Source organism: Harmonia axyridis, chromosome 2 (genome assembly GCF_914767665.1).
Source record: "Harmonia axyridis chromosome 2, icHarAxyr1.1, whole genome shotgun sequence".
Taxonomy (NCBI): domain Eukaryota; kingdom Metazoa; phylum Arthropoda; class Insecta; order Coleoptera; family Coccinellidae; genus Harmonia; species Harmonia axyridis.
Genome location: NC_059502.1, coordinates 54,136,766 through 54,163,924, shown reverse-complemented (window position 1 = coordinate 54,163,924; position 27,159 = coordinate 54,136,766). Strand labels below are relative to the sequence as shown.

At 36.2% G+C, this 27,159-nt stretch overlaps 1 protein-coding gene and 1 pseudogene across 7 annotated transcripts in view; both read left to right on the top strand.

Annotated features, from left to right (window-relative positions):
- The window catches only part of LOC123673750 (triple functional domain protein), a 250,022-nt gene that overhangs the window by 1,952 nt on the left and 220,911 nt on the right, over positions 1-27,159 (top strand). For all 7 annotated transcript variants that reach the window (XM_045608400.1, XM_045608399.1, XM_045608401.1 and 4 more), the window contains exons 2-3: positions 7,219-7,242; positions 21,559-21,745. In XM_045608400.1, the coding sequence (XP_045464356.1) occupies positions 21,567-21,745 (179 nt within the window). In that variant the 5' untranslated portion in view covers positions 7,219-7,242; positions 21,559-21,566. The remainder of the gene's footprint in view (positions 1-7,218; positions 7,243-21,558; positions 21,746-27,159) is intronic.
- LOC123673751 lies at positions 9,344-9,699 on the top strand (annotated as a pseudogene).

Genomic DNA, 27,159 nt, shown 5'->3' with positions numbered 1-27,159 from the left:
CACCCGAAGGCGGTGACCAGTGGCGTGCGGCAAAAAAACGATTTATTATGGTACTATTCTCTAGATCGGAAAGATATTTAGGAAGTGGATTCCGTATAGTATTCAGAGTATCCGTTGGAGGAAATATTGATTTTTTATAGATCTCGGGATATTTTAGCAACGTTTTTATTCAAATTATCATCAGTCTAACTTGAATAATTCATATCTACGGAAGTACGCGTCGGAGCATAACCATGTTTGGAATGTAGATTACTATTAGCGATGTGAATGAACTGTGAAAAAATGATTGACTTCCCTAGGGATCCAGGGGTAGTTTTTGCAACCCTTATATTTCGAAAATTCGTAACTTCGGAAATACGCGTCGGAGCATAACCATATTTGGAATGTACATTACTATTGGCGATATAATTAAACTGTGAAAAGATGATTGACTTCCCTTGGGATCTAGGGGTAGTTTTTCCAACCCTTATATTCCGAAAATTCGTAACTTCGTAAATACGCGTCGGAGCATAACCATATTTGGAATGTATATTACTATTAACGATGTGAATAAACTGTGAAAAGATGATTGACTTCCCTTGGGATCCAGGGGTAGTTTTTCCAACCCTTATATTTCGAAAATTCGTAACTTCGTAAATACGCGTCGGAGCATAACCATATTTGGAATGTATATTACTATTAACGATGTGAATAAACTGTGAAAAGATGATTGACTTCCCTTGGGATCCAGGGGTAGTTTTTCCAACCCTTATATTTCGAAAATTCGTAACTCTGAAAGTACGCTTCGGAGCAGAACCATATTTGGAACGTAGATTACTATTAACGATGTGAATAAACTGTGAAAAGATGATTGACTTCCCTAGGGATCCAGGGGTAGTTTTTCCAACCCTTATATTTCGAAAATTCGTATCTCCGAAAGTACGCGTCGGAGCAGAACCATATTTGGAACGTAGATTACTATTAACGATGTGAATAAACTGTGAAAAAATTATTGACTTCCCTAGGGATCCAGGGGTAGTTTTTTCAACCCTTATATTTCGAAAATTCGTAACTTCGGAAATACGCGTCGGAGCACAACCATATTTGGAATGTAGATTACTATTAACGATGTGAATAAACTGTGAAAAGATGATTGACTTCCCTTGGGATCCAGGGGTAGTTTTTCCAACCCTTATATTTCGAAAATTCGTAACTTCGTAAATACGCGTCGGAGCATAACCATATTTGGAATGTATATTACTATTAACGATGTGAATAAACTGTGAAAAGATGATTGACTTCCCTTGGGATCCAGGGGTAGTTTTTCCAACCCTTATATTTCGAAAATTCGTAACTCTGAAAGTACGCTTCGGAGCAGAACCATATTTGGAACGTAGATTACTATTAACGATGTGAATAAACTGTGAAAAGATGATTGACTTCCCTAGGGATCCAGGGGTAGTTTTTCCAACCCTTATATTTCGAAAATTCGTAACTTCGGAAAAACGCGTCGGAGCATAACCATATTTGGAATGTACATTACTATTGGCGATATAATTAAACTGTAAAAAGATGATTGACTTCCCTTGGGATCCAGGGGTAGTTTTTTCAACCCTTATATTTCGAAAATTCGTAACTTCGTAAATACGCGTCGGAGCAGAACCATATTTGGAATGTAGATTACTATTGGCGATGTAAATAAACTGTGAAAAAATGATTATCTTTTCTTGGGAGCCAAGGGTATCTTTTCAGCCGCTAAGTTTGAAGAATTTTCATCGGTTCATCCGATACTTTGATCTAATTGGCATTAAAGAGAATCAATTTAAAGTTTTGCACTCATTTCCACACCACCCGGGTAGAATACAAGGTGCGTTTTTTTTACATGGTTTCCCCAGTAGGCATAATCCATGATTTTAATGGTAATTGGAGCGATTATATTACATCGGGTGGTCCACTACAGACGTACAGGATGTTGTCTATGGTAGGCCATTTGATACATGACATCTCATTATTTATTATTCCCGCCTATTCTCTTTCAAAAATACTCCATCAATAATTTCGACACAAGTAACATATTATGCTGTTTTTAAATTCGATTTCAGGTTCAGTTTTATTCGTTAGGCAGGCAATATGAAATTTCCTTTTGCAACTTCGGCATGCATAAAAATCTATTTCTGTCACTTTCGAACAGTATAAGCACCTAATTTGCATCAGGGATGATTTTTCCAAGAAAAATCTTTTTACTTCGATTCTGAATTGATCCATAGCTTTCTCCTCATTTAAAGGTTTCCTTAACAAATATTGCCGAAAATAATGTAATACAAACATCCGGCAATTGAAATTATTCTTTTGATGAGTGATATTCTTATCTACTATTTGCCATTCATTCTGGTTAATATTATTATATTGGAGAAGTTGTTTGAACCTTAGAAAATAGTTCAATTTTCTTTCGTTTTCTATTTTTCGAGATCTTTTCAAAGAATCAAGTAGAATGAACTCTTTCGCTTCAACGTTAAGTAATAGTAATCTACAATCCAAATATAGTTATGCTCCGACGCGTACTTTCGGAGATACGAATTTTCGAAGTTTAAGGGTTGGAAAAACTACCCCTAGATCCCAAGGGAAGTCAATCATCTTTTCACAGTTTATTCACATCGTTAATAGTAATCTACATTCCAAATATAGTTATGCTCCGAAGTGTACTTTCGGAGATACGAATTTTCGAAATTTAAGGGTTGGAAAAATTACCCTTCATCCCAAGGGAAGTCAATCATCTTTTCACAGTTTATTCACATCGTTAATAGTAAACTACATTCCGAATATAGTTATGCTCCGATGCGTATTTCCGAAGTTACGAATTTTCGAAATATAAGGGTTGGAAAAACTACCCCTGGATCCCAAGGGAAGTCAATCATCTTTTCACAGTTTATTCACATCGTTAATAGTAATCTACATTCCAAATATAGTTATGCTCCGAAGTGTACTTTCGGAGATACGAATTTTCGAAATTTAAGGGTTGGAAAAACTACCCCTGGATCCCAAGGGAAGTCAATCATCTTTTCACAGTTTATTTACATCGCCAATAGTAATCTACATTCCAAATATGGTTATGCTCCGACTCGTATTTACGAAGTTACGAATTATCGAAATGTAAGGGTTGGAAAAACTACCCCTGGATCCCAAGGGAAGTCAATCATCTTTTCACAGTTTATTCACATCGTTAATAGTAATCTACATTCCAAATATGGTTATGCTCCGACGCGTACTTTCGGAGATACGAATTTTCGAAGTTTAAGGGTTGGAAAAACTTCCCCTGGATCCCTAGGGAAGTCAATCATCTTTTCACAGTTTATTTACATCGCCAATAGTAATGTACATTCCGAATATGGTTATGCTCCGACGCGTATTTCCGAAGTTACGAATTTTCGAAATATAAGGGTTGGAAAAACTACTCGTGGATCCCAAGGGAAGTCAATCATCTTTTCACAGTTTATTCACATCGTTAATAGTAATCTACATTCCAAATATGGTTATGCTCCGACGCGTACTTTCGGAGATACGAATTTTCGAACTTTAAGGGTTGGAAAAACTACCCCTGGATCCCTAGGGAAGTCAATCATCTTTTCACAGTTTATTTACGTCGGCAATAGTAATGTACATTCCAAATATGGTTATGCTCCGACGCGTATTTCCGAAGTTACGAATTTTCGAAATATAAGGGTTGGAAAAACTACCCCTGGATCCCAAGGGAAGTCAATCATCTTTTCACAGTTTATTCACATCGTTAATAGTAAAGTACATTCCAAATATAGTTATGCTCCGACGCGTACTTTCCGAAATACGAATTTTCGAAGTTTAAGGGTTGGAAAAACTACCCCTGGATCCCAAGGGAAGTCAATCATCTTTTCACAGTTTATTCACATCGTTAATAGTAATCTACATTCCAAATATGGTTGTGCTCCGACGCGTATTTCCGAAGTTACGAATTTTCGAAATATAAGGGTTGGAAAAACTACCCCTGGATCCCAAGGGAAGTCAATCATCTTTTCACAGTTTATTCACATCGTTAATAGTAATATACATTCCAAATATGGTTATGCTCCGACGCGTATTCACGAAGTTACGAATTTTCGAAATATAAGGGTTGGAAAAACTACCCCTGGATCCCAATGGAAGTCAATCATCTTTTCACAGTTTATTCACATCGTTAATAGTAATCTACATTCCAAATATGGTTGTGCTCCGACGCGTATTTCCGAAGTTACGAATTTTCTAAATATAAGGGTTGGAAAAACTACCCCTGGATCCCTAGGGAAGTCAATCATCTTTTCACAGTTTATTCACATCGTTAATAGTAATCTACGTTCCAAATATGGTTCTGCTCCGAAGCGTACTTTCAGAGTTACGAATTTTCGAAATATAAGGGTTGGAAAAACTACCCCTGGATCCCAAGGGAACTCAATCATCTTTTCACAGTTTATTCACATCGTTAATAGTAATATACATTCCAAATATGGTTATGCTCCGACGCGTATTTACGAAGTTACGAATTTTCGAAATATAAGGGTTGGAAAAACTACCCCTGGATCCCAAGGGAAGTCAATCATCTTTTCACAGTTTATTCACATCGCCAATAGTAATTCACATTCCAAATATGGTTATGCTCCGAAGCGTACTTTCAGAGTTACGAATTTTCGAAATATAAGGGTTGGAAAAACTACCCCTGGATCCCAAGGGAAGTCAATCATCTTTTCACAGTTTATTCACATCGTTAATAGTAATATACATTCCAAATATGGTTATGCTCCGACGCGTATTTACGAAGTTACGAATTTTCGAAATATAAGGGTTGGAAAAACTACCCCTGGATCCCTAGGGAAGTCAATCATTTTTTCACAGTTTATTCTCATCGTTAATAGTAATCTACATTCCAAATAGGGTTATGCTCCGACGCGTATTTCCGAAGTTACAAATTTTCGAAATATAAGGGTTGGAAAAACTACCCCTGGATCCCTAGGGAAGTCAATCATTTTTTCACAGTTTATTCTCATTGTTAATGGTAATCTACATTCCAAATATGGTTATGCTCCGACGCGTACTTCCTTAGATATGAATTTTTCAAGTTAGACTGATGATAATTTGAATAAAAACGTTGCTAAAATATCCCGAGATCTATAGAAAATCAATATTTCCTCCAACGGATACTCCGAATAATATTCGGAATCCACTTCCTAAATATCTTTCCGATCTAGAGAATAGTACCATAATAAATCGTTTTTTTGCCGCACGCCACTGGTCACCGCCTTCGGGTGTTTCCGTCAAACAGTCTGCTGGAAACGGTCTGCCAAATTCACACCGGTGAATTTATCGATATTCAACCATTAAATTAAAAGTTGAATATCGAATTCTCCAATTAGGAATAAAATGCGGTTGGCCAAATGATTTTTGCACTTATATCATGCACCTAGATCTTGGAGACCACAGAACTGTATATGTCATATAAACAGCTATATGTGGTCTTCAAGGGCGCGATGGTGAATGAAAGAACAAGCGCTCAAAAGTTTCTGACTTCACCTCGGTGCTTTCGTTATTTCTTCAAAATATTTCTACCAACTTTAGGTATATTTGTGTTTGTCCAGATTGAATAAAATATTTATAATTCGACTTTTTCTTTACAATATTCCCCGAAAAATGTACACGGTTTCGGGAATTTGATATTCTTCATTTTAAAGAATACATATTCCCGCTGAGGATAGAACTCTCAGACAACCTGTATATTGAACAAAATGGGTTCAGTTGTATAACGTTTACAACTCAAGAACGACAGGATAGATTTTTATGATTTTTTTCCCGAATTTGTTATAGTAGTGTATACAGGGTAAGTCAATAGTGTTCGATCGGTCGATAACTCGATTTTGGGCTAGGAGAATGATTAAAATTTTGAGGGAATCGACAGCACTCAGCGCATAAGCTTGAATTATTTTTGACAGGATGGTCCGAAAGAGGTGAAACACGATATCACTTTGTTTTTTTAAATGGGAATGCCTATTTTTTATATCATACTTGTGATATCCATTAAATTCTGATTTAGAAATAACCCACTTGTCATCTGTGGTACTTTTTTACGTAGGCCACATTTTTCGAAAAATTTCATTGTTTAAATAGTTTAAACTAAAGATCATACCTTGAAAACCATTCGAGATAATTGTATGATTTATTTTTTATTGAAATCCCGAAAAATTTTCAGTGCTTCTGCAAATTTACGGATCCCTTTATTAGTGATCCGAAAGACACTGCAATTTGTTCACAAGTCCATTTTTTCAAATGGCATGCCCAAATTTTTTTTGCCTGTCTGAATAGTCTTCATTTTTTGTCTCGACAATGTGTGCCTAAAATGAATGTCCATCTTCGTCTTGATAGTATTGGCGAATTGAGTGATAATGAAAATGTTCCGAAATTTTGATACTTATCTGCAGAAGCTTGGCACTAACGAGAGAAAAAAATGGTATAGCATTGGTGATGCCAGGCCCGAGACTTGTGCCTTGTTGAACTAGGTATATTAATTTCACTTAAGGGTTCAATTTTTTTAACGAGTGTACACTGAAGATAATTTTCAAGGGTAGATAATAAATATTGGAGTCTGAAGTCTGTAAAAATGGACTTACCCAGTTGCCACATTGGCAGGTATCCAACGCTTCTTCCCTCAAAGCTCTGCGAGATAATGATTCTTCCCATAGTTTAAAATTTTTCTCATGAGCTACGATATGCTGTGAGGAAAAGTACCCAATGTACTTGTAATTTAATTTTTTTTTAATTTTATTTTATTTACAAATTCTTAGACTTTTTTCACTTGTAAATCAAATAATTTGACAACTTTGTGTCTAATCCTTCACAATAATATATCTGATATATTCAGTTTATTTTTGTCTTGGAATATATTCCAATTCTAAAAATGACAAATTTAATAATCAACCAAAAGAAAAATTCAAAATGACTAAAACTGTACAAATTGAGTAAACGGTTAATAAATTGAACAACTAAATTAACATAAAGACAGACGTACGTTTCGGAATTTTTGTATTTAATAATACAATTTTTCCTCATCAGTGCCTTATAGTTCAACGGAATTATTAAATTTACATTATATTAAATATCCTTCATCAAGAAGACTCATTAAACTTTTATAATTTTTTCACTTGTATAAATCCCACTTATTATCTCATTTTTTGTTTGTTTCAGGACAATACATTCGAATATACTTTGGTAAGTTTAGGTTAAGTGGCGACTACTGATAATCGATTTATATTTTCCCGATTCTTAGATCTCAGTTCCTCAATTATACACTGCGCAAAAAAATTAACGCACATTATGGAAATCTCAAATTTATTTTACAACTGAAGGTGTTCTCAATGATAATTATTGTTATCAGAATTATGCATGCATATGTTATCCACTTTCAACGTTTTTCTTCAATACAGATGTATTTTCCCAGCAGGAATAAAAAAAGATGAGATTATCAGATTTTGAATGTATTGGCTTCATTCTGAAATCAGTTGTTCTCGATCAATTCAGGTGATCAATAGTTTTTCTTTCGTTTGATTTTCTACACTCGATCGCTATGCAACGCGAAACACGCAATTTGACCCAAGAAGAATGTGCCCAAGCGGTAGTTTTGCGAGAAAAAGGGTGGACATACACAAGAATTGCAGAAAGATATGCTCAGTGCAATTTCCTGAATACTACTGGTTTCGGGGGAGGATCGATTATGGTATGGGGTGGAATATCTTTGACTGCTCGCACAGACCTAGTGGTCGTTGATAAAGGTGCTATGAATGCTGATAGGTATATAAGGAACATTCTTGAAGAGCATGTAGTGCCATTTGCCCCATACATTGGTGAAAATTTAATTTTTATGGACGATAACGCCAGACCCCATCGTGCGCGCATCGTTCAGAAGTACCTTGAAGAGGTTGAAGTCTCTCGAATGGAATGGCCAGCAAGAAGTCCAGATCTCAATCCGATTGAGCAGGTTTGGGACAACCTCAATAGAAGGCTGAGAAGTTCAGAAAATCATACAGCTACTCTTAATGACTTAGGAATCCAAGTCAGAGAAATCTGGAAAGGATTAATTCAAGACATATTTTGAAAATTGTTTATCTCTCTACTTTCACATAAGATTCGGTGAAATTCTGAATTTTTCTTCCATTTAATGTGTCTTGTTTCGTTCAAAACCTTCCCGAGAGAACATAAAAAATAAATTATAAAGTCAATGTAGAGTTAACTTTCATTAAAATTGAGATTTTCAGAATGTGCGTTAATTTTTTAGCGCAGTCTATTTGCTTCATTAATCAACTCTTTCAGGATATATTATTTGTATTAACTCATAAATTCTTCCTATATCTAAGAAGTATTAAAAATTGATCAATTTGAAAAGCCGCTTTGAAATGATCGAAATAATTTCTTTTAATGGAACACCTTAGATGACTGGAATACAATTCTAAGAATTTAATCTCCAAATAAAAGAAAAATATTTATATATAGCGTGTCCCGTCCAAAAATTAAGACAAAAACTCAATATCTCCGAAACGGATGACATTTTTGAAAAAAACGATAACGGAATAATTTTCGACAAATCTGCGGCTGAGAAACTGCGTTGATAAATGTAGATGTCCCATTCAAGGAACACCAACTTTGCTCTATATCTCTAAAACGCTAATTAGTTTCTATGATCTATTATGAGTACCATATAAAATATAAAAACTACTGAAAAAATCGTTTCAGAACAGAAACCAAGATATAACGAAATATAATATGTGGAACAGTCATTTTTCAGAAACGCCCTTTACCTCGAGAACGAATCGAGATATCTATCTATGTTCTGCTTTTTCATTAATTCAAAAAAAGAGTTCGGGTTTCCCTGAAGATTTTTTTCTGACTATAATAGTTTTCGAGATGCTTTCAGTGAGCATCGAATTTGGGACGCCCTGTGCATTTTGGATAGTAGGGACATTTATGTTTGAAACTAACTCGCCATCAGGAATTTACATTTATTCAGTATATTATTAGATAGGTAGGTACATATTTGTAATGCTTATTAAATCTATTTTTGTATGTAGGTATTTCGCAGTTTGTTCAGTTATTAAACATAGGTTGAATTCTACCTGAAACGTCATTCTCTTTCTCGATAGCCGCCTCAGTAGTCGCTCTAAATTTATTCATTATATTATTTGAATAGTTGACATTGCTGTTTTCTCCTTCGGTAATAATAGAACTAATAAATTTTTCGTCAACATTTCCTTTAAATATTTTATCTGCTATGTCCACTTTATTTCTGAAAGCTTCTTCAAAGTTTCCTATCGTCAAAATGGTTCAACGGTTGGTTTTCACAAGGAGGTTTCATACAACACAAAATCCAACAGGAGGAGAATAGTTCATACTCCTGGTGGTAGATTGGACTACTTGTACCTCAAAAAAGCAAAGAGTGTACCAAAATGTGGTCAATGCAAAGATAAATTGAGGGGTATTGTACCAGCCAGATCCTATGAAAGGTCCAGGCTCTGCAGACGTAAGAAGATGGTCAAGAGGGCTTATGGTGATGTGTTGTGCCACAAGTGCGTGAAGGAAAAGATCGTCAGAGCTTTCCTTCTTGAAGAACAAAAAATTGTTGTGAAAGTTATGAAAGCCCAACAGGGTGTAAAAGCTGCTCCCTCTAAGAAATAGTATAGAATATGGCTCTCGTTGAGGATTTCCATCCTCCAAGCCTCTTCAAATCAATTAAATCTGCTCCAGCATTTACTAAAATTGTTGCAGATGACCGACGGAAACAATGTCCTGTCTATTAAGTATATTGCCCAAATATGCCATACCTTGGTTGAAAACTCAATGGTTCATGAGTTAATGGGATTTTTATGAAAAAAATGGTGGGAATGAGGACTCAAATTCTTTTGGATTTATCGACAGAAAAAGCTTCTTTCGATATTTTTTTTCGATGCTGCGAATACGTAGTATTATCAGACTTTTTTGGTTTGGACCAAAAAATGTACAGGGTGTTCATAAGATCATGAACTTGGACAACTCAAATTCAAAACTCAAGATTTTCAAATTAGAATCTATATTTTTTCATTTCTTTAGTCGATTCTACGAACAAAAATAGTGGGAGTTACTTAAGCAAACCCTTCACCTAAAATGAATACTTTAAAGAGTTATCGCGGAGAACTTTAAATGAGGAAAAACCGCAATTCCTCACTGTGTGTAGTAGTCCCGGAAAACATAAAGAATCAAAAATTCGATATTTTGATAATTTAAGTTTCTTTCTGTGTTCTCACAGTCACATACTACTCCACACAGTTATAAATTGTGGTTTTTCCTCATTTAAGATTTTTCCTCGATAACTCTTGAAGTGGTCATTTTAGGTATAGGGTTTTTTGAGTAGGTAACCCCCACTATTTTGTACGTAGAATCGGCTGAAATAATAAAAAATATAGGTTTTAATTTGAAAATCTTGAGTGAATGATAAGAAAAGGATCATCGCTCCCCTATATCTACGCCACTGGATAACCTTGGCAGGAGACATTCACCCAATTCAAAGCACTACATAATCTAGTGTTGTAGTGTTCCAATCTTCAATACCTAATAATTAAAACAATGAATGTAATAATACTAGTGTTATAAGTATAGGGTGTTTTTTTCGAGGTATATAACTTTAAGTTGGCATCACTGCTCGAGATGGCGACCGATTTAACAGCTGTCAAGTGATTTATTCTCAGTTTGGTTTGGCAATTCATCATGAATAGACTCACGCCTAAACAACGCTTGCAAATAGTGCTATTTTATTTCGAAAATAATGGTTCTGTGCGGAATACGTATCGCGCACTACGTCCATTAGCGATGAAGCGCACTTCTGGTTGAATGGCTATGTCAACAAACAAAACTGCCACATTTAGAGTGAAGCTAATCCTCAAGTGTATGTCGAAACACCGTTACATCCAGAAAAACTGACTGTTTGGTGCGCTTTATGGGCTGGTAGAATCATTGGTCCGTACTTCTTCAAAAACGATGATGGCCAGAACGTTACAGTCAATGGCGATCGGTATAGAGCCATGATTACTAACTTTTTCATTCCTGAATTGAACAACCATGATGTCCAGGAGCTGTGGTTCTAACAAGACGGCGCAACATGCCACACAGCTCGTGCCACAATCGATTTATTGAAAGACACGTTTGGTGACCGCCTAATTTCACGTTTTGGACCTGTGAATTGGTCTCCAAGATCTTGTGATTTAACACCGCTAGACTACTTTCTGTGGGGCTATGTAAAGTCATTGGTCTATGCGGATAAGCCACAAACCCTTGACCATTTGGAAGACAACATTCGCCGTGTTATTGCCGATATACGGCCACAAATGTTGGAAAAAGTCATCGAAAATTGGACGTCCAGATTGGACTATATCCGAGCCAGCCGTGGCAGTAATATGCCAGAAATCATATTTAAAATGTAATGCCACAAGATCATCTTGCGGATAAATAAAATTCATGTCAATCGAGAATCCATCGTTGTTTTATTGAAATTTAAAGCTCTAAAAAAACACCCTTTATAAAAAAGTATAGTATAAAAATTTTTTCTTTTCAAACTTTAACACCCTGTATCTATTTCTTTTTCTTCCTATTTTGACAGAATACACTTACCAAATTCGAAACATTACATTATCTAGACTACAGAAATACCCAAAAATTAAAACAATGAGTACTTGTTTAGTTGATTAACTATTTCGCCTCTAGGGGGCGTTTAGATTCGCCAATAATCCTATGTAGGGCGAACACATTTCCCATACCCGTCATTAATTAAATTCTCTTTTTCGCGTCTCAGCTGAAAGACGCGTCCGAGGACTTAGGGGCGCCGGCGTCGCGACGTCTCCGGAACGGACGTCGCCGCGTCAGTCGCAATTTACGCGGATCGCGATGCAGTCGCCGGAACTACAGTTTCCTCCGCAATACGTTCAACGGCGTGAATAGCGTCGTCGCTTAGTCCTAAAATATCGGAAAATTCGAGAGATATTGCAACGTTGTTTCGGATGTAGTGAGCTAGATGATTCTTGACCCGTTTTGAAAGTATTGTATACGATGCGGCTCTTACAACTGCTATATTATATCGATATAAAACGAATAAAAATTCGTAATACACCGCGCAAAAAAATTAACGCACATTATGGAAATCTGAAATTTATTCTACAACTGAAGGTGTTCTCAATGATAATTATTTTTATCAGAATTATGCATGCATATGTTATCCACTTTCAACGTTTTTCTTCAATACAGATGTTTTTTCCCAGCAGGAATAAAAAAAGAAGAGATTATCAGATTTTTAATTTATTGGCTCCATTCTGAAATCAGTTGTTCTCGATCAATTCTAGTGATCAATAGTTTTTCTTTCGTATGATTTTCTACACTCGATCGCTATGCAACGCGAAACACGCAATTTGACCCAAGAGGAATGTGCCCAAGCGGTAGTTTTGCGAGAAGAAGGGTGGACATACACAAGAATTGCAGAAAGCTTTGGAGTTTTCCATACAAGTGTGTCTAGAATGTTGCAGCGATTCAGGGAGACAGGTATGAATGTCCGAAGACCAGGACAGGGTAGACCACGGGTAACAACTGCCATTCAAGAACGTTACTAGAGAGTTTCTTCGTTGAGACAACGGTTTGAAACCGCTCGCCTCCTTCAAAATCAGCTTGAGCAAACTCATGGGGTGCAAATTAGCACTCAGACAATAAGAAATCGCCTCAGAGAATTTGATTTAAGCCTCGTGTCGCGGCAAGAGGCCCAGCTCTTACCCCAGCCCATCGAAGGGCGCGTTTGGATTTTGCGAGAGAGCATATCCATTGGGAAGAGGCTGCTTGGGAAAGAGTTCTCTTCACAGATGAGTCTAGATTCTGCATCTACCATTGTGATCGACATTCCCTTGTGTACAGACGTCCACATGAAAGATATGCTCAGTGCAATTTCCTGAATACTACTGGTTTCGGGGGAGGATGGATTATGGTATGGGGTGGAATAAATTTGACTCCTCGCACAGACCTAGTGGTCGTTGATAATGGAGCTATGGATGCTGATAGGTATATAAGGAACATTCTTGAAGAGCATGTAGTGCCATTTTCCCCATACATTGGTGAAAATTTCATTTTTATGGACGATAATGCCAGACCCCATCGTGCGCGCATCGTTCAGGAGTACCTTGAAGAGGTTGAAGTCTCTCGAATGGAATGGCCAGCAAAAAGTCCAGATCTCAATCCGATTGAGCAGGTTTGGGACAACCTCAATAGAAGGCTGAGAAAATCATCCAGCTACTCTTAATGACTTAGGAATCAAACTCAGAGAAATCTGGGAAGGATTAGATCAGAACATTTTAAGATCACTCATTTTGAGTATGAACCGTCGTTGCCGAGCTGTAATTAACGCAAGGGGTGGAAATACCAAGTATTGAATCACTTATCAGCATTCCAGTATTTTGAAAATTGTTTATTTCTCTTCTTTCGCATAAGATTCGGTGAAATCCTGAATTTTTCTTCCATTTAATGTGTCTTGTTTCGTTCAAAACCTTCCCGAGAGAACATAAGAAATAAGTTATAAAGTCAATGAAGAGTTAACTTTCATTAAAATTGAGATTTTCAGAATGTGCGTTAATTTTTTTGCGCAGTGTATTATACCGTGTGTCTCAACTTGAAGGTAGAACGAAGAGGATGATTTAATGAAGAAGTTCCCAAACACTTCGTTTTTGAGAGTCAGGATGTTTGAATGTTGTTTTGGCAAATACATAGGGTGTTTCATTGGTGAACGGAAAAACTAGATCATTGGTTAGAGGACACCGAGGTGGTTCTAGATATACCCCATTTCTAGGTCTGACCGCCTTGGTTACGAGATACTGGGTGTTTCATGAATTTTGTTAATTCCTTTCCGGAGTCATAACAAGCGAATCCCCCAGTATATTTTTTCTATATTTGACAAACATCTTCTTCATCGTTCTTATTTAAAGCTTAAATGAATCACTTGATGATCACAAAGAAAATCCAGGTCCGGATTATTTGTAACAACACCCTGACTTACCTTGGAACAACACCCTGTATATAGTAATTTTTTAAATCCGTTTTTCCATTCGAAGAGAGCACAAAAAACCGAACGAGGTCGCGTAATTAGAATTTAGTTTTGGTAATCAATTATTGAAACTATCGCTTTCCTTGTTATTTTAAAATTACTAAATATTATTAAATACATGAGCTTCCTTTCTTTATAACTTCAGACCAACCCATTGTGTAATTAGCATCAGGAATATAGTCCTACTTGTAATTAAAAGAAGAAAAATTGGCGAACTCTATGTTCTTAATTCAAAATTGAACGCTTGAATGTTTCATTGGAATAAATGAAAATAATAAGGTCATTATATGCTCATCCGTAGATACGATAATTTTGGTAATTTATTGATTGGTCGAGAAGGTCCCCACAACCGGCCTTCTAGATCACCTGATTTTAGTCCTATAGATTATTATGACTGGGGAAATTTCAATTACGCGATTTCGTTCAGTTTTTTGTGCTCTTTTCAAATCGAAAAGGGATTTTCAAAATTTCTATATACAGGGTGTTGTTTCAAGGATACAATTCATATTTTTTTTAAATCCGGACCTGGATTTCCTTGTGATAATTAGGTAATTCATTTGAGCTTCAAATAAGAGAGATGTGTTCCAAATATGAACAAAATATACTGGGTGGTTCGCTTGTTATGACCTCGGAAAGAAATGAGCACCTGTATCTGGGTAGTCCAAGGCAGTCAGAAAAAATAAATGGGGCATATCTAGAACCACCTCGGTGTCCTATTTTCACTGTTCAAGTTTCTTCGTTTACCTCCTTTATTACGCCTTAGAACTCAATTTGAAAAAGTACCACCCTAAATATCTCGACCCTTATGCAAAATGAAAAACTTTGGTTCATATTAGGGGGACATTTTAAACGGTTGGTTCCAATCAATTTGTTTCAACCCTATGACATATGACAGCAACCCCTAAAATCTTAAATGGGAAGGGGGGTTGAGTGACAGCTGTTTTGAAGAGAAATGCTTCGAACGGCGGATGGATTTTTTTTTTCTATTCGATAATGGACTAGTTTTCATTTTTTTGTTAAGGGTTAATTCTAAAAATTTAAGTAAAATGAAACAAAAATGTGGAAGAATCATTGAAATATCTCTAGAAATGAAAAAGTTATGGGAATTTGAAATTGCGCTTGGAAGAATAATTTCATAGTACGCAGCGTCTAGTGTGTGACGTCACGCCACTTACACGAGGCAGAGTGCTTACGAATTCATTGGTGTACAATCACTTGCGCCGTTCGTGTCGTGTTTTGTTCGTTGCACGATGGCTGAAATAAAAAAAATCCTACAAATATTGTATTGTGCCTATGTGTGCAAGCACGACAATTAAAAACCCCAATAAATTGTTTTTTTCATGTACCAAATGACATGAATCAAAGGAAGAAGTGGTACAAATTAAAGAGGCGTGACTTAATTGGACCTAAAACTACTTCATGTGTGTGCGAAGTTTAACTCCTTTCATTTCAGCACTGACATAAGATGGATTTGAAGAAAAAAACTCCATAACTGCGAATATATCTATTTTAGGCAAATTGTAACTTTGTCCTTCTACGAAGCCTTCTTTCATTATGGTGACATAAAAACAAAACTCGAGTTAAAACTACACTGTACAACTACAAACGGCGCGAGAGCCTTGGCGCGGCTAAGTATTTAAACGTAATTTATGGTGTAGCGATCACAGGCAAGTGGCGTGACGTCACAGACGAGTCGGAGACCAAAGACGTTCCGCGCTAAAATACGTAAATTTAAAAAATCCATTTCTCACTCATTTATTGATGAATTTTCAAAACTTTTTTACTGATTTTTCAGTTTTGCTCTATATTTTAATTCTATCGTGTTAAATATAGTATTATCAACATCACTAAACTAGTCCATTGCATAGCACCATAGAGTGCTAAACATAGATAAAGGGAGTATACGCAATTTTTACGTGTCCCAATTCCCCAACATGGCTGGATGACGTCGGATTGTAATAGATATTCATTTTCAAAACCACAATTTTATTATAGCATATTATTAATGTATAATATATCGAATGAAAGATAATTATTTGAGTGGTTCCCGATAAAATATGCACATTTGTATATTTGGAATTTGATATTATTATATTTGTCGAATTTATAGTGGGCAGAATATTCATTATTTTCGGTATCTACCTGCTGAAATCCAAACTTTAGCTTCCTAGTGTAATCGGTTGCTCCACGAGCTTGCGAGCTTGAAGTTTGTTTTCTGAATTTCTGATATGATATATTTAGGTTTTTTTATCAATATATTTCGAGTGAATATGACACTTTCATTCACTATGAGACATAAGATTTTTTTTCTTTTTTTTTTGAAGAAACCCGTGAATTGATTGAAATATCGTGTCACTGATATTGGTTTTAATTTCCTTCCTTATGTCAAATTTGAGAGTTCATGTTGAGGACAAAATTCGCTTACTGAAAATAACGTATGCTCCCTTGATCTATGTTCATTATTCTGAGAATAGCACACATTTCAAAACGTGAAAAGTGAAAATTTCAGGATTGCTAAATAAAATTTTTCCTAGACCGATTCCGAAGGTTTATAAGGGAAATAAAATAATATCAAAATCAATCATTCTTTACTCTGATTCAATTTCCTCCAAGCGATGCAGCGTACTCACCTTTTCAGGTTCAGTATTGTGCTTTCAGACAATGAAAATCATCCACTTCAGATAAAAGTACCGAACGATAAATAAATGAATGAATAAAATTTATAGATCTCTTAAGATATCGTTTCTCAAACTGTGGGCCACGCCCCCTAAGGTGAGCGCATTTACACGATTGGGGGGGCAAGATTGAAAATGAAAAATAAAGATAAAATGCTAAAGAGAGATTTGAAAAAATATTTATTGAAATTTTATAACGATGACAAAGAAACATTTTTGTATGTGGTGTAAGGTACTTGATGAAACATCTATCAGTTGTTCTTATTCTTCTAGTTATAGTCCAATAGGTCTATTCTCAAATGGAGTGTAATTGTGTTATTTGACTTCCCATGTCTGCGGATAGGGGTAGCAAAATTTTTCGATTTACAACAGGGGGCAGTGAAGGGCAACAGTTTGAGAATCGCTGTCTTAAGACATGAAATTAAGTGTGAGACAAGTCAGAAAAAAAGAAGTCAACAAAAATAATTATCAAAAGTATCATTTGAAATTCACCAACAGAAAAATAATAATTTCTTAACAACAAAGTTTCCAGTCTCGCCTTGAATTCTCAAAGATTCAGAGATAGAATATGGGAAGGTGAATAGTTGAACAATTTTATCCCATGATATGTGGGCGACATTTCGAATTATCTCGTTTTGTGTTTTGGTATAAACAGCACTCCCCTATTCCTTATTTGGTGGCTATGAAAGCTAGATAATTTTGTGATGCTATTTCTCCTTATGTCACTGAACCATCTCAAATTTATATTCAGAAAAATTCCATTTTTCACAAATTTTACACAATATTTAGATGCGGTTACAGTATCTAGGTGGCGAATAACAAGTTTCTTACTATATTAACCCATTGAAAAACGAATACATTCATTATTCTTGATGTGGATTACAAGATTGTTTGTATGACATCAAATCACAAGACAATCAAGTAGAAACTCCCACAATATTTGGAGCTCTTCGAAGGAAAAAGCCCTAACTGCAAACGACGTGGCGGCAGCAAACAAAATAATCAAACACATCTGCGAGAATGATTGTAAACCGTTTTGAGAATAAAATCTGAACAACTCATCTCTCAGTCTTGGAGGAAGGTCATTGATGAAAAGAATGAACAACAGAGGTCTTAGGACGGATCCCTGAGGTACTCCTAATTTCGAGGTGTACTCAGATGATAGAGTATTCTCGACTTTCACATTTGTTTCCCGAGATAACTTTCCAACCCTTCCAGAAATATACGCCTGAAACCCATGCTATAAAAGTTCGTATTTCCTCAAAATGTGATTAGTGTCATCAATTTCGGACGAGTGTTTTCTTTCACTATTAAAAGCTCCCGATAAGCAAATTAACTTGGCTTCCGTCTCATTTTCCCAATTCTCTGATATTAGTGACTATTGATTACCGAATACTGGAAGCAAATTGTGAATCGCTCTTAGGGCAGGTTCGCACGATGGCCGAATCTTCGAACTCGTGGGATTTTCTCGCTAAAGGGCAGTCCCCGTCGCGTCCTCACAGTTGGCACAGTTCCGAGGATAGGTGTCCGGATTCCAGGAGAGGCAGCTTGGGAAGATGCCTCAGAGCTTCTTTGCTGAAGTTGCATCTGATTGGTAAATTATACAATGTTATTTTTCCGAATTCATCAAAAAATGTAGAGCGTTTATTTATCAGTTCATATTGTTTAATAATGCGTGATGAAGGACCACCCTTTCGGGAACGAGAAATAGACAGTATCGGGTTTACGTGTATATTTTGATTGGTTACAAGGTTTACAACTGTGGTGGTGCGGCGCGTAGTTACTTAACGAGCACGTGTTGATGACTTAAAGGTTACTTAACGAGCACGTGTTGATGACTTGAAGGTTACTTAATGAGCACGTGTTGATGACTTGAAGGTCTGGACGAGAAGGAAGGAAGGGCTCTCTCCATACCCTCGTACTAAGGGTGTAATTGTTGAGACAGGGGGGGTTTGCCACGTTGAGCACAGTGGCGCAACATCTAATAATCATGTAACATGTTTGACCACGGTATAAATTCCATTCACCGTGGCTTGACTGTACAATTGCTGAAGTTTGATTTCACATGTACCGGTTGATTCAAAAGTCTGGAAACGGTGAATTTATTTCGCGCACAGGTGGAAAATCGAAATTCTGGTACTGGGGTTTTTAGTAATTTCGCCCGAGGAATCTAATGGGCCCATCTGATTTTGGAACACAAAGGGCCTTATACAGATATGAGGCCCAACTTTGAAATTTCAAATGCAAACTCATCTTTTTTATTGCAGATTCGGATTCAGCGGGAAATTTTACTTCCGAATTGGTTGAAACCAAAATTTTTTCGTCCATTTTTGGGCCCTATCCAGCGTTTTTTATTCAAAAATCTGGTGGCGTTCATTCAGATCAGGATGCAAAAATTCATATTCTGATACTGAGGTTCTGAGTCCATCAGATTTTGGGTGCAAAAGGGCCTTATACGAGATAAAAAATGCTTTGACAAATATGGGTTTGTATTTGAAATTCAAAAGTTGGGCCCCTTATCTCGTATAAGGCCCTTTTGGCGTTTCGTACCGAGATCGCTGGTGGATTCATTGGTTAGGCAATCCAGTGATCTCACACCCTCTCACACCATCGTGGAGAGGTGACCCTGTTGCATTGCACGACTCTTTTAAATACGCTAGGGACGAAGTAGTGTGACGCGAACACCCATAGCGCCATCTGAGAGCAGACAGAGTCACTTCACTTCTAACTCTTTTTGGTGATATTCTGATGTGATTCTGGGCCCATTAAAGAGGTTTGCAGTGGCGTACCGAGCTTTGGAAAATTCAAATTTTCCTTCTTTTGAAGAAGTTTTCCAAAGAATTTCGCTTACTCATAATAAGATTGTGATGTATAAGGTTGTTACATATACCTCCTTGGGTACGCCAATGGAGGTTTGTGCTCTTTTTCTGGCAAGTGGGTTAGACTCCTCATTTCCTTTAATTCCCGGGTGACCGGGAACCAACATTGAACAGTTCTTATTATACTGGTCTATTTCATTGAGTTTAATCAATGATATGTGAGCTCAATGCTCTGATAGGAGCCTGTCTGACTGTCAGAATTGATCGATTATCACATTTCTGATATTTTCTTAGTCCAGAAATCTTTCAATTCGGGGTGTAAGGACCCCGTCTGTGTACCATTTGATGGTATTTTTATTGAAAACTGGGATTAGGGACTCCCTTTCCCGATCTTCTTTTTCTACATAGCATCGTAGTATTTTGAATAGACTTAGAACTGGTCATGGTCGTTGTAATAGTACCCTCTTCAAATGGCGTTCTATTGATAGCCCACTATGTGAGTGTGGTGTAGAAGAGACCATTGACCACTTGGTGAATGATTGTCCGATTTATAAATTTCATGATGGTTTCCAAGCTATCCATTCAGTTTCAGATTCTTTTTTAGAATGGGTAGTTAACTTCAAATCGATATAATGAAAACTAATATTTAGTACTCCTTTCTGCTTCTTTTCTTTTTGTTTTAGGATCCAATTGGAAATTATAGAGTCGTCAACCGAAAAGAGAGGATAAAGGAAATTTTGTTTTGGTTGAAGAGGAAGTCCTTCAATATAAATTATGTCAGCTTATTCTGTAAACGTTCACACAAACCAGTCACTACACCGATACGGGGAGACAGAGTTTTTGCTGAGGTTTTTATCTGTTCTCTTGTATCATACGTTGAAATGTATGATGCCCCGTTACATTTCCTCTGCTAATACTGAGATTCATCGACACATATGCTTGATTGTTTGAAATTAATATTTTGTATTGCTCTTTCTCAAAAGAATATATATATATATATATATATATATATATATATATATATATATATATTCTTTTGAGAAAGAGCAATACAAAATATTAATATTATAATTATTATATATAATAATAATATATATATATATATATATATATATATATATCGTAGTGAATGTTTTCTCGATGCTAATTTTCTTTATCATCTCGCCACTTGGAAGGCTCTCTGATTCCTAATTCCCTCATTGACGGTACCTTCCCTGGATAATTTTGGAATGACCTCATATACTAATCTATCTATCACAACATTAAGAGGTGTTAGAGGTGTGAGATCTGTAATGATCTCCAATGTCCCCACACTTGGCAATAATATAAAGTGCGGTATTATACCCAAATATCCAAAACATACACAATTTTCAGTCATATATTATTAATTACGATATTTAATTTGAAAGTGAGGAATATTACAGGCTATTCAATTAAGGTATAAAATACATATTAATGCGGTGATCGTCTCACGTGGCAACGGACAACGTCGACAGAAGTTTTAGAGCCCATATATATATATCATATGTATGAAATGACGTCACACCTGGTGAGATTTTAGTACTAACCAACAACGTTTTTTACTTCTTGAAGTGTTCACAAATCTGAGAATATTTGCTCGCCCTACTAACTGATGCCATCATAAAACTCTACAGTTTTATAGAGTTTATTGAATGTATTTTCATGAATAAACTCTCCTATTATTATTATTATCAATTCACGATGTTGCCGAAGTGTAATTTTGATTGTAATTATTCAAATGTTAATTTTGATTTTTCGGTTAAATTAGGAAAAAATCTACAATCTGACAACGATGCTGGAAAACGTTTTATGATGTAATTTCATTGCTAAGATTAATATACCATAATACTTTCATTATATATATACAGACTAAATAAATGTTGATCAATATTAATGGGTGAAATTTTCCATTTAGGCAATAGAATGGATGGACAACGTGCTCTGGAATTGATGCCTCTCCTTCAAGAGCGATTGGTGGTGCTGACTGGGGGACGAGATCGGAGAGGTGGACCCGTCCTATCTTTTCCAGCCAGCCCAAGGCGGGATCGCGCTAAGCCTGAAGATTACCGTCGCCTCTTGCAATATCTTATGTCCATACCAAAGTAAGTGAAAATTATTTTCCTTTTTTTTTCACCGTAGGTTATTGACTTTTGGCTTCATGCAGGAAAAGCGTGAAATATTATTATTTCTTCATTATAACGGCCCATTGAAAGTTTTATCTTTTCGTGTTTTGGTTCTAAATATGCCAGTGGCGGCTCGTTGCACTCATTTTTTTGGAAGCTGCGGTTGTGGACACCCTTTGCAAATCTGTTTTTCACTTACCATTGTAGTGAAGGTTTTCTAGATGCCAGTTTTATTTATCATCTCGTCATTTAAAAGGCATACTGTTGGCATGTAGTTAGTCAGACAGGACCAGGCTTTCTAATTCCCTCATTGCCGGTACCTTTCCTGGATAGTCTTAGAATGGCCTCATAAGCTTATCTATCACAAGATGTATTTCGGAGGTTGTCATGATGGCTGAAAGAGGCTTTTATGCCATCGCAAATTGGTGTTATTCAAATAAAATAACCATTAATTCAAGCAAAAAGGAATGTGTTGTTTTCAGTACTTCGCATTCAAGAATTAATAAATCAGAAAATATTGTTCTCTCTGGACAAGCTGTACTAGCTTCCTGGGTGTTCTAATTGATCATCAGCTGAATTGGTCGGAACACATCAACTCATTGCGTAGTAAATTAAACTCTGTTCTCTACACTCTCCGTGTTTTGGCATTGCAGTCCGACTCTGAGGTTATGAGGACAGTGTACTTCTCTAATTTTCATTCGATCATGTCCTATGGAATCATAGCTTGGGGTAACGGTTCGGATGTTGGAAGGATTTTTGTGGTCCAAAAAAGAGCACTCAGAACCATGCTTGGTTTCACTGCGAGAACATCTTGTCGCGGACATTTTGAAAGTCAGGGAATACTTACTACTGCCGGAACTTATATTCTAAAATGCTTATTATTTTTTAAGAACAACCATGATCTGTTTCGGGAATATGGGAATTCCAATAGAACAAGGCGCATCCACCCGTTTCACTTTCCCAGATATTCACTTTCACTGACGTAGAGAAATGTGGAATATATGTGCTTGAAGCTGTTTGATAACTCCCGAGGAGTTATCAAATACTAAAAGGAAACCTTTTCAAAAATCAAATCAAAAAATTATTGATAAATCTGGAACCATACAATGTCGAGGAGTACTTAATTTCTGTGTTTCAAATCTGAACGTTTTAGTTTTTCATAGTTTCTCTAGTTATATTGACGTATTTTCTTTTCAATGTATGTTTTGATTATGGAAATAAATATATTATTGTTATTGTATTGTTATTGATGAAGAGGTGTGAGATCTGTATTGAGCTCCAATTCCTGGTTGGGCAGATTAAGGGGCAATACTAATGTGGAGATGATATTAAATCTCAACACCGTCCATCCTAATTATATTAATACCTATACCCAATATTGAACCACGTATTTCAATTTACACAATTATAATGAAATAACCAATGCAATTATTGCAAAGATGATGGATGTGCAGTGTTATTATGATACTAATATAATATACCTTCACTTTCAGATCAATTGAATAAAAATCCATAACGAATTATTCTATGTATTATAAGTTGTGAATAAGAGTTCATTCCTCTTGAGTTCTTAGAAATGTTGAATTTTCCATTCCACAGTGTGATGTTTAGTTTATCCAAAGTCACTTGAACTAGTCCATAAAAACGCTTGGCCATACATGTCCTTTTGAAGTGGATACCGCGATCTGCTAAATACCGGGGCCTATTTGAAAGTATTGTTAGGCAATAAATTCACTGGCCCCAAAGGAATTTCTGGAAACTTGGACAAACCTTCTCTTCTTGATAGTGCCAATCCGTTATTGGAGACCATTCTGGCTATTGTGACCTTATTCACTGCTGCACGAAACAGTCCAATTGTTGTTTCCAAGAACCAGACTCTCAAATTTCTGAGCCACGAAATTCTCCTCCTGCCGAGACCTCTCCTTCCCTCAACCTTGCCCTGCAGTATTAGCTGGAGAAGGCCGTATCGTTGTTCATTCCGCATGATGTGGCCCAAGTACTCCAGTTTCCTCCTTTTCACGGTGTCAACAATTTCAGTTTTCTTGTTGACTAATATTAGCACCCTCTCATTGGTCATGTGCTCTGTCCAACTGATTCGGAGTATTCTTCTGTTGAGCCACATCTCGAATGCTTCAAGCCTCTTACACGAAGCTTCAGTAAGCGTCCATGACTCCACCCCATACAGAAGCACAGGAAAGACATAGCACTTCAGAAGTCGTATTTTGGTCTTCTTGTTCAGGTCGTGATTCGTGAAAAGTTTTTTCATTTTAATGAAAGCTGCTCTTGCCTTTTCAATTCTACAGCGGATTTCCCTCGAATGATCCCATTCAACCTTGTATAAGCGAAATATTCATCTTCCTCCAGGTGATTTGGATATACTATACCTTGACTCTCCTGTACTTCCTGTTCTACTCTCATTCTTGCACATTACTTTCTCACAATAAGCAATTCCTCTGCTTTCTAGAAACTCAATTTAACAGTAACGAATCAGCTGTTCATAACTAATACAAAGATCCTTTTTTTATTTTTAAATGGAGGAAAATGCACCTTATGGACACCCAACAAATCTCGAAAATGTTCTAAGATTCGAGGTTATTAAAGTCATAGTTACTCCTCGAATAGTGTACCGAGAATTACACTTAAGTCCTTAACTGGCGCCCGCGGAAACATAAGTAACCCCTATTCTACCACGTACTCACAGCCAAATGTTGGCATCTTCTTGCTTCCTTCTGGGCATCTTGTGTCTCCTTCTGCTAGACCTGTCAATGATTTCTACTTACCTTTATGGCCTCTGTCTGGTCGGTTCTGCGCCTCTCTGGTGGACCCTACTGCTCTACTTCTTCTTCTCATGTTGCTCGTTCTGCTTGAACCTGTCGCTTGGAGGGGTAGAGATAAGGGGATATTATTAGGGATGGGTGAGGTTTTGGCAGAAATGTGGTGTTTGGGGAAACATGGGATTGTTGAGGTATGAGGAATAAGCAGGCTGGGATTACCCACGCCACATTTTTTGGTCAGTCTTGGTTTCACTGTCTACTTTACAGCAGGCAGTTACTACAAACCCTCCCACCACGACAAGGTGCTGACCTCGGAAGAGTATACAAAGAATCCTTATAGGAAATAAGTTAACGATAGAAAACGATGTCAGCTAAATGGCCGCCACTGCTACGGTTTCAGCACCTTATCCTTTTCATGGAATTGTCCATGATCAAGTGCATGACTTCGATAACTATCACTGTAACAGTTTCACCAGCCTCATTTTCAAATGAGTAAGGTCCAATCCTGCCATCAGCACAAAAACCACACTCAACAGTGACACGTTGAGGTTGGAGGAACTTCTCAATTACCACTCTTGGATTTTCTGAGCCTCAAATCTGACAATTTACGTAGTCTCCGAGGTAACTGATCCACATTACTGAAGATGATTTTTCGATGGAAATCCGGATCATTTTGATGCATTTCAAGAACCCAATCAGCAAAAATAAGACTTTGCTGTTGATAGACCGCCTTGTGTTTTTTTGTTAACTGAACTTTAAAAGCCTTTAAACCCAAGTTTTTATGTAAAATGCAGTGTGATGTCATTCAATCAATGGTTCTTGAGCGATGCACATGGTTTCGTTTCGATTCTTCACATTACCAACTTGTCCCAACAGTCCAAATTCAGTTTCACTACTGCCAGCCAAAAGTGTTTTAGATTGGCGAACTGTAACTGCAAAATTTTCACCATTTTTATACTGAATTTTAACAATTTTCCTGAGTTGAAGTGTGTATCGTTCTATTTTTTGTAATGGCGTAGTTTTAACTTGTCAAACGTGATCAAAAGATGACAGCTTAAAAAATGACAGCTGTCCAGATAGCGGGCTATTCAAAATAAAACCTCTAATGGAAAGCCCTGTATGATCAAACGTCTTGACATGTCGACAAAAATGTACAAGATGAAACCTTGACATAGCAATATAAAAATATATCGACCGTATTCTCACCCAAAGTTTGGGTTAATAACTGTCCAAAATATCTCCTTATAAGATCAATACTGTCTTCGTATCTCTGAAACATGAATGATTCAAGGAATAGCTAGCCGATAACTTCAAGAAACCTTCATGAAATACCTATAAATGGTTACCCTAAAAATATCATAAAGGCTGCAATACAGAAAAAACATCGTTTAGATTTTCGATTTTTTTTTAACCGTTTATTAGCAGAATATACTTTTTACAAACAATGAAATTACAGAAATACAATAATTCAATCATAATGCTCCTTAATGTAAGAAATCAATAATTTTCTAAAATCCCTATAATTATCACAATTTTTTATTTCATTTGGCAATTCATTATATAAAGTTAATCCTTTTGCAAGTGTTGACCCTGATGCCGAACAGGTACGAAAAGAATCCACATAAAAGTTATTTCTATTTCTTGTATTATACTTATGCACTTCAGATATATACTTGATATTTTCAGATAAATAGTTTGGCAGCATTTTATGTTCGATCTTGTATATCAATTCTAAAGTTCTGAATTTAATCCTTTGCCTTACATTCATCAAATCCAACGCTTCTAACATCAACCTAATTGGAGTTCTTCTATTACACCTCAAGACCATTCTCATACCACGATTCAATATTTTCTGCAGCTTATCTATGCTATTCGATTTCAAGTTGAAAAATAATGACTCGCAAAAGTCCAAATGGGGTAAAACTATTGCCCTAAATAACAACTATCTTGTCTTTACATCTATTTTGTCACTAATTCTATTTATGAACTGAATTTTTTGTGCCATCTTCCCCGCAATATACTCAACATGTAATTTAAAATTCAAATTTTGATCCATTTTTACTCCCAAGTATTTAATTGATGTTGCTTCTTTCAATATATTTTTGTTTATTGACACTTTTATATTTTCTTTATTAATTTTCTTTAATCTAATTTCGCTACCAAAAAACATATATTGCGATTTATTTGAATTCACTATCAGTCTATTATCTCCCATCCAGTCATTTATCATTTCTAGATCTTCATTCATAATATTAACCATATGATCACTATTCTCTCCCGTAATATATAACATGGTATCATCCGCAAATGCTAATATTTCACAATGTTTCTTATTTTTTATAATGTTATTAAACAAAATAATCGGTAAAAAGTTTACAGTATGTATAGATCAAAGCACAAAATTGAATGATTTTTGTGATTCTTCATCAACCATTTTCCAAATTATCGAATATGATTAAATAATAGCTATTACAAATATCAATGTCATTCGAATAAGAAAGTATTACGTCAAGTGACATAAATCGAATGATATGCATTTTTCCCAGATACATTCCATTTCGCAGAAAAAGTTTTCTATTGTTCTATTGTTGAAACGCAATACCGATGATGAACAAGAGA